At 31.0% G+C, this 9,404-nt stretch overlaps 1 protein-coding gene across 1 annotated transcript; it reads left to right on the top strand.

Annotated features, from left to right (window-relative positions):
* The first annotated feature begins 3,594 nt into the window (after positions 1 to 3,594).
* On the top strand, positions 3,595 to 8,657 carry LOC115724567 (axial regulator YABBY 5). The gene is made up of 7 exons (XM_030653871.2): positions 3,595 to 4,484; positions 5,633 to 5,761; positions 6,637 to 6,790; positions 6,919 to 6,967; positions 7,096 to 7,171; positions 7,339 to 7,410; positions 8,194 to 8,657. Exons 1-7 carry the CDS (start codon positions 4,407 to 4,409, stop codon positions 8,242 to 8,244), a joined length of 609 nt encoding a protein of 202 aa, XP_030509731.1. The 5' UTR covers positions 3,595 to 4,406; the 3' UTR covers positions 8,245 to 8,657.
* The last annotated feature ends 747 nt before the right edge of the window (positions 8,658 to 9,404 follow it).

The raw sequence follows: 9,404 nt of genomic DNA on the forward strand, positions 1-9,404 counted from the left end.
GATCTTAAGCTCTCAAGTCCTGATCTCCAATTATTTAGTCCAATCATAGATAATACTCTTACCTATTCCATCAAATGGCTATATAATTATTATCATTGCATTCTATATTCAAAATCGAGTCCAATGAAATATACTATGACCATATTTAAAGTTTGGAGTTTTGAGAACTCGCTTAAGCGGTGCACATTAACTATCGGTGGTTATAAAAATTGGTGTGCCGAAAACATCACCAAAAATAGGGGTAGCATATATGAAAACAACCACCTCGACCAGTAGATCACACCCATGCTAACTGTTTGTCAAAACAGTACACGATATCGCCGGAAAGTCACTGGAACGGGGCGAACCTACAAAAATATCACCGAAAAAAGTAGCGAGTTGGGTAAAATGGTTTAGTGTAGGTTGTTCTTCACGACAAGCTAAGTCTAGTGGTGAAGACGACTCGTCAAATGGACACCAGAGGTGGTCGAAAAATCCATTCAAAGTTTGAACCTCCAAACTTTGACTTGCGATTCTGGGCTAACGACGGCGAAAGGAGCGACACCGATTGGGGTTGAGGTCGCCGGCACCTGTGGGTTTAAATGGTCCAGCGCGTGGGGCTGGAAGGTGGCCAGAGATGGGTCGTCAAAGTCACGCTAGTGATGGGGTTTTGTGGGTTTTCTATTGTGGTTTGATAAGATATATATATATATATATATATATATAGAGAGAGAGAGAGAGAGAGAGAGAGAGAGAGAGAGAGAGAGAGAGAGAGAGAGAGAGAGAGAGAGAGAGAGAGAGAGAGAGAGAGAGGGAGAGGGAGGTGTTGGGTTTTGTGCCCTAAATAAAACTCATTTCAATATAATCAGATTTACTTATTAATAAAGATCAGAAATAACATTTTATGTTGCATGGTTCACATGATTTATTTCATGATTATATGTATATAATGTATGAATTCTTTTTAAGTCCAGAACATATGAGTTTGTTAAAGATTATAGTGTTGTCAGCACAGTGGAATATAATCTTAATTATATGTTCAAAAGTTTATTCCCTGATTTGTCAGAACACTGGATTTAGACTGACATGGTATAATCAGCGATAGGTATTCTTACACCTTGGAAAAGTGTTATGTCCTTACAAGGACATTGGCAAAGTTTACCAGTATCGAATGTATGGAGTATACATCGAAAGGGACCGATATTGAACTTTGATTAGATATATTAAAACTTACCGTAATATCTATTCAATTCAATATCACCTGTTGATCCTAGATCAAATGATCTTAATCCTGATATGGTTAGGTTCAATCTCAAGAGTATTATCCGTGTTCTTTGATTTGTTAGTTAAGCCTACTTTTGGGTCAGGGTGATACGTACATTTTGGGAACACGGTAGTGCAGTTGAGTGGGAGCGCTAACATAAATATGGAATCTATAGCTTCTATTTGGCGAATAGAAAGTAAAGGATGATATCCTTTGAGCTTAACCAAACGAAAATAAATGGTGGAGATCTCATTTCACTTAGCTGAAATATCATTTATACAGGGTTAAGTGTTTTAAGGATAAAATACATTGTAGGGTGTTACGGTAATTTAATCCCTTTACAGTGTAAATCATCTATATAGAGGATCATTGATCACATTAGGGTTATAACAATGGATAACTAATGACGTGTCTATATCATGGAATATATAGAGCGTTCTATATGACTGAGAGTGCAATTCCAAGTTCTAAGTGTGGATTCAATGAGGAATTAATAAGTTAGGGAATTTACTTTGTAAATTCGGTTCGACTTATTGGAAGCTCGGTTATATAGACCCATGGTCCCCATACTAGTTGAGACCATACTGCTTGTAAGACTCAGTTAATTGATTTTAATTAATCAATTATAATTCTAAAAGTTAGACTATGTCTACTTTATGAATTTTCACTAAGCAAGGGTAAAACAGTAAATAGAGAGTTTAAAAAGTATTATTTATTAATTGAGAAACTTTGATTGGTTTTATTAATAAATAAAAATAAATGACAATATATTATTTAATAATTAATTATAGTTATTAAATAACTAGATTTGACATTTATGTAGTTGAAAGAGAGAATCGGCAATCTTTGAGAAAATGAGAAACTAGAAATGATGAAATAGGAAAGTTGGAAAAGTGGAAGGCTTGTTTCCTCTATGTATGGTCGGCCACCTATGCTTCTATTTCTCATTTTATTTTTCATTTTTAAATGCCAAATAATTCAACTTTAACCCTATGTGGTATTCTATAAATAGAAGGTAAAGGCTTCAGGTTTGATAGACACTTTACTGTTTATTTTCTCAAACACTATGAAGCCGCCACTCTCTCTTTCTTTCTTCTCTGTTTTCGAATTCCTTGAGTGATGAGTAGTGCCCACACACATTAAGTGGTATCTCAATCATAGTATGTAAGACTATGGAAATTCTGCATCAAAGAAGGAGAAAAGAATATCCAGATTCAGATCTTGATTATGCTCTGCTATAGAAAGGAATCAAGGGCTAGAGACCTGAATGGAAGGAGTCATATTATTCTGCTGCACCCACTGTAAGGTTTTCTAACTTTATATGTGTTTATTTTCATTGTTTTAGAATTCATATTAGGTTGTTAATCAAACATACTTGTTAGTAAATCTAAATCCTGGTAAAATTAATTCCAACAGAAGGTTCTGTTTTATTTTTTAATACATATATTTATTTATTATATATATATATTTCTTTTCCTTTTGATTCGGTCAAACTCAGGTCTTACACTAGCATACTATGTCAATATCCTAAAAAGAACATTACACTTATCTAAGGTGTAAGTAAGTTTTATCGCTGACTATCATATAAGTGTAAATTCAGTGCACTGATGAATCATGGGACATTAACTTTTGAAGTATATAATTACAATTATCTTCCACTGTGTTGACATCACTGTAATGGTGAATAACTATATGGTCTGGATTTAACAAAAATTGTATATATTCATAAACATAAAAAATACATCTAAACATAAATGACTTCTAATCTTTTATTGATAACAAATAAGATTATATTGAAAAGAGTTTTATTGAAGGCATAAAATCCCAATAGCTTGCACCATACCCTATGTTCTTTTCTCCCTTAAGTGTGGTTTTTTCTTTCTCTCAAAATAAATTAGAAAAATGACTAACCAAATTATAAAAAATATAATCTTAGCAATTATTACCATTAATTTTTAAAATTACAAACTCATGAGCATCAAACATAAATTTTTTAATTTTTCCTATATAAATGAAATCACATGAGAAATAAATATACAAAAATGAAAAAACATCGTAAGAAATATATTATATATATACACACACACCGCCAGCCTCAGCCAATTTATATAAATCTTCATCCATCTATGTACACGTTTCCCTACACTTGTAAGTACAACCCTAGGTAACATATATAAATTACATATATCATATATATGTAGTATGTACGTATAATTACAAAACAAAGAGAAAAAAAAAAAAGTATTTTTATAATATATTTAATTAAAGAAATAAAAAGGGAGAAAAAGTTCGCCCCCCTCGTCCGCTGTAGTAGTACTAGATGTTGTAGCAGAGAAGGGAGTGGTCACACTCAATTCATAATAAATGGTTATAAGCATTTTGATCAGGTGGACAGAATTAGTAATAGAGCCAAAACCCTACATCTATTCTATATCTCATCTTTATCTACGAAACCCTAACCCTAATATACTCCTCAAAACTCAATAGTTCTTAAGCTGAACCACCATTTTTGTATCAAAATAAATCCGGTTTTCCATGAACCCGCTTTCTATTTTTCTTTTCTTTAATTTTTTGTTTTCATTTCTGTCTTTATTAATTCCTTTAATGGCCCCAGATAGCATTTGCCTGCCTGCCGTGGGCACTAGTACTGAACCCACCTTTTAAACAAATTAGAAAATAAAAAATAATTTTATATTTTCTTTGTTACCCCTTATTATTATTACTTATTATTATAACCTCACCTTACCTTACCCTTATTATAACTCTTTCTTATTCACTCCAACTCCTTCTCTTTAGAATCTCTCTCTCATCCCCCAAATTTCTCTATATATATAGGGCCAAAATATTACAAAGTTTTAGTACTACTGTTGTGATAGCTGGGCTCTCTTCAAAGCAAGTAGTAGAAGAAAAGAGAGAGAGAGAGAGAGAGAGAGAATAAAAAGCTAGCTTTTGCTTTCTACTCATCTCTATATTGTAATTTGAAAGAGAAGAGAGATATTTTCTATTTTATTTATTAATTTCTGTTGCTTTTATCTTTCTTCTTCTTTGGTTTTTGCGGTATATATAAAGGGAGAGAATCAGTCTGGAATTACTTGATTGCCTCTGCTGAGAAATTGAAAAAAAAGAAAGAAAAGAAGAAAAAAAAACATACAAAAACAAAAACATGTCGAGCTGCAGCGTTGATGTTGCGCCTGAGCAACTCTGCTACATCCCCTGCAACTTTTGCAATATCGTTCTCGCGGTATCACTCATATTTATTTACATATATATTTATATATACATGAATATGATACTATGTCTCTTTTTGGGGTTAATGGGAGATCTGCTTTTCAGCTCTTATCAATATATGTACTCATTTCTATTTTCCTTTGTTACCATGATATAATTAAAAAAATCCAGGGAGAGAGAGAGATCAAATTGCCATATATATAAATAGTTTATTAGATCCTGATAAATCTAGTATATGCCCTTGTTCTATATGATAATGATGGTGGTGATCAGTTTTTGTTTGTTTTGTTGTTATTTTTAGTACTCATATATGAAATTTATAAAAATCCCAAAATTTCTTGTTATGAAAGAAAATATATATTTTCTTTTCTTGTTTCTTGGATTGGGGTTATTTCTTTGTTTTTTGAGGTTCAGTCAGGTCTCAATCGTTAGGACGACTTTTCTTCTTCTTTTGCAGTCAATACATGAAAAGAAAGAAAGTGATGATAATAATATAACCTGAAGAAGTGCTTGTGAGAGTTGAGACCCAACCAGAAGAAAGAGAGAAATTTTTTAATTTATACTTGTTTTTATTTTCGTTTTTTTGGTTAAAAAATAAAAAATGGGACGTAAAAGAAAAAAGGTCAGGGGGTGAGAGACAGCTAGGGTGAAGGCAATACAATAACAATGATGAAGACAAGACCAAGAGCCCTCTTTGATTTCCTCACTCTGTGACTTAGCTTTCCCTTTACATAGAACAGTGCACTAACCTGGCTTCTTTTGCAGCTCATTATTATCAAATTAAAACCCTCTTCTCTCTCTCTCTCTCTTTTGTTAATTGGCTTAATATAATTTTCATTATGACAATAATTCTCAACCACCACAAAGATCATCATAATCAACCCCATTATAACGTCTATCTATATCTTCTAGTTTCTCTTATCTTATCTTTTAGAGCTTAATACACAATCCCACATCTTTGCCCACCGTGGAGTTTTACTAATATCATGTCTGTGTTCTTTTATTAATTTCTCTTTCATGGGTATTTTTTTTTTTAATTATTTATAATAATACTGTGTAGAGATATAAGAGATAATAGATAATATGGTAATTAATTAATATAGGAATGATTGGAATGGAATGTTGGATATATAATAATTAACAAGTGGTTTGTGTGTGTAGGTAAGTGTTCCATGCAGCAGCCTGTTTGACATAGTGACCGTCCGATGCGGGCACTGCACTAATCTATGGTCCGTGAATATGGCCGCTGCTTTTCAGTCACTCTCTTGGCAACAAGATCATCATCTCCAGGTATTTCTCTCTCTGCCTTTCTCTGAATTCTTCATCACCTTATATCTAGGGCGCTTATTTCTCTCTCTCTCTCTCTCTCTCTCTCTCTCTCTCTTATAGAAGCCTCGCCCCCCTAGGAAATCTATAGCTGTTCCCTGCTGGTTGACTAAAATTATATATTAATTAATAAGTTTTACTTTATATTTTGAGTGTTTCAAAGCGGTAATTTCTCGCGGCTAGCTAGCTCTGATCAAGTGTGCTTGGTTTTTTAGACCTAAAAGTCATACTATTACTGAAAACCCTACCTATACCAGCCGCCATAACCCAAAACCTATGTATTGATTTCTTATTTTATTAATCTCTTTTTTTTTTTTTTTTTGTAGTAAGCTAGAATGATGATCAGTGTAGTTCAGATCCTGTAATCTAGATCTCCTCGTTCTCCAATGAACGGCTAACTTATTAACTAGCTACCTATATACCTAAGCTCTCTTTCTCTCTCTATTGTTTGGTTTAATTAGTGGGAATATATTAGGGTTTTTTTTTTTCTTCTTCTTCAGGTTTAATGATTTCTTTTCAATATCTATGTACTATGTATGTAGGTGTCCTAAAAATATATACTGTTACAAACGCAAAAACACTATTTATTTTCTGCCCTTAGATTCTAAAAGGCTTTCTTTTAACGAACTGTCAATCTGTGTTTTGCTAGTTTCTTTTCTGATTTGATACTATTCTAACAACTTAACTCTTCAGTCATTTCAACTCTGATTTTTCTTTTGTCCTCTCTCTCTCTTACTCCTCAAACCTAGCTGTTTTTTTTTATTATGATTTTTCTTTTTGGTTGTATATATATATATATGAAAGCTTAATGTTGTTTTAATTAATTAAAATAATTTCAGGCACAAAATTACAACTACAATAATAGTGCTCCAGATTACCGAATTGACTCGGGGTCTTCATCAAGATGTAACATTAACACTAGGCTTGCTATGAGAGCTCCCACTACTGCTACCACTACTACTAACATCACTGAAGAGAGGGTTGTCAATCGACGTTAGTATATAAATTTTCCTTTTCTAGATAATTAATTATTATTTTTAATTATATCATATATTAAATAATGTTGTATTATTATTATTATTTCTGATGTATTTTTCTTGAGCTGTTATTTTCTGTCACAGCTCCCGAGAAGAGGCAGCGAGTCCCCTCTGCATATAACCAGTTTATAAAGTAATAATCAAGAACTGTCACAACTCTTTTGATCATCTCTTTCCTATCTTTTTGCAGATAAAGCATGCAGTGATATATATGATAGTTATTAACCAGTTTATAATTTTTATTTTCTTAATTTTTTGTAGGGAGGAGATTCAACGAATCAAGGCTAATAATCCAGATATTAGCCATAGGGAAGCCTTTAGCACAGCTGCTAAGAATGTACATATGCAAAACATTTCAAAGCTCAATAGTGTTTTAAATTAATAATATTTAAAAGTTTGTTTATACATATTCATGTTATAATATATATTTAAATATATGACTTTAATTTTAATTTTGTATCTTTAAATATATATTCATTGACATTTGTATCTTTAATTTTGTAGTGGGCACATTTTCCCCATATCCATTTCGGACTGATGTTGAAGACCAACAATCAAACTAAGCTGGAAAATAATGTAAGTAGAACTATTATATGTGCGTGTGTAGCGAAATCAATCAAATTTAATGAAGAATGATTTGCTCTTCCAATGTGAATTTGTACATTGTGTGGGGAAAAATAGATAGTGTTATAATCAGTATTAGCAATTAATTAAGCTAAGTGTTAATTAATGCATTTACTTTATTATTAAATTTTTAAAGGATCGATAAAGTAGTACGTAGTATTATTATTTCTATGTTGTGTGTGTTGATAACATATGAAAACAATGTGTGGTTTCTTTTTTCTTGCTCAGTCATTCATCCATCTATATATCCGCTATTATATGTATATGCATGTTTAATACATTCATATAATAATCGAAATATAAAGAATTGATCATGTGATGATACGTACATACTATATATGCTTCCCTTTCCTTTTTTACCAATTGTAGTAGTACGTATAAGTAAATAGATTTTGAGATGTGCACAGAATATTATACGCAGTTCTTAATGTGTACTACTGAGCATTATTAACGATAATTAATGAGTCCTTTCTATCGTTAAGTGTACAGAGGTTTGATATACAGTATCATTTTATGTGATGGGCTATTACATAATAAACATACAGAAGAAATCAACACTAACATTTATATAAAAATAATTTTAAGTAATCTTAACGTACGTAGTTTAGAAATTGTGTGTGCATATATATATATATATATATATATATATAAACATATATGTGTGTGTTAGATGATACATGCTCTTACACTAACTATCTTTGCTTTGATTAATATATATGCAAAATTAATTGGCAGGGATCTGAGAAGCATCTTATGCCGTCAAGGGCTGCACTCCTAAATAAATGAAGCTATATATAGCTATAGGGTGCATGTGGTCGATGATACTGGTGATGAGATGAGTAATAGCTGGAGTTGTTTAATCCAAGTTCTTCTGAGTTCGCATGATGAGTTGCTATATTATAATCAGTACTTTTCTATGTGTTTTTGTTTGTTGTAAGGAGATATAATATATATACACATAATAATAAGAACTATATATCATGTACGTGTTTCTGCTATAGTTTACTTAGCGGGATATTATTATGTTTATCTCCATCCACTATGACTCAAAATATTGTTTAAAGCTTTACCTAATTTTCTCTAGTCGTCTTCTTCAGTGGTGCATGCTAGCTATAGCTCCACAGTCCACACTGAAGATAATGATGACAAAACCTGTAATAAATTCTGTGTTTTTTAATTATTTGTTCATTGGGTCATCATATCTTATATATTTCGTCAATATATCTAATATAATATATATATATATATTCATATTTTTCTAAGTTTAGTTAGTACGAATTAATAATGTCTTCAATCAATTAAATTTGATGGTACTTTAATTTGCAGTACAATTTATTTTATTTTATTTTATTAGCAAATATTGCAGTACAAATATACAATGTTTTTTTCACGAAAAAATCAATGTATATATTGAATTAATAAACAATATAGATATAAATATATATAATATGTATTATAAGCTGTTGTATTTTTTTTTATGTAAATGCTGCAGAGGTCAAACTTACGTACATATATCATTTTGTTTACGAATATTTGATTTATTTTCTTCAGGAAGCAATTTGAATAAAATTAACTAAAATATCAGTTAATTAAGTAGTGTGTGTATATATATATATATACATATATAAATGTATGGAAATTGAATATTCCCATAAAACTCAAGATTTTTGTAAGACAAGGTTCTCATGATTGATTGAAATAACTTCGTCATCATGGTAAGCTAATTGATAGAGTATTTTGTTATAACGAATCAAGATCCTCAATCAAAAATTAGTGGCTTATTAAACCTATTAAAATTTAACACATTTAATCTAATTTATATTAAATATGTTAACCTTTGTGGATTTTATTAGAGGTTTAATTTTTTATAAATAAAAAATTTTAAAAATTAATTAAACTGTCAAACTTGTACTCTCTCATATGTCTCATAGTTTAGTTCGATTGTA

Source organism: Cannabis sativa, chromosome 6 (assembly GCF_029168945.1).
Source record: "Cannabis sativa cultivar Pink pepper isolate KNU-18-1 chromosome 6, ASM2916894v1, whole genome shotgun sequence".
Taxonomy (NCBI): Eukaryota; Viridiplantae; Streptophyta; class Magnoliopsida; order Rosales; family Cannabaceae; genus Cannabis; species Cannabis sativa.

What these genes read in the sequence shown, in the direction of transcription:
- LOC115724567 (XM_030653871.2), top strand. Translation starts at nt 4,407, where the DNA reads ATGTCGAGCTGCAGCGTTGATGTTGCGCCTGAGCAACTCTGCTACATC. An exon ending in GCATATAACCAGTTTATAAA is followed by an intron (nt 6,968 to 7,095) that starts GTAATAATCAAG and finishes AATTTTTTGTAG; the next exon opens with GGAGGAGATTCAACGAATCA. An exon ending in TTAGCACAGCTGCTAAGAAT is followed by an intron (nt 7,172 to 7,338) that starts GTACATATGCAA and finishes TTAATTTTGTAG; the next exon opens with TGGGCACATTTTCCCCATAT.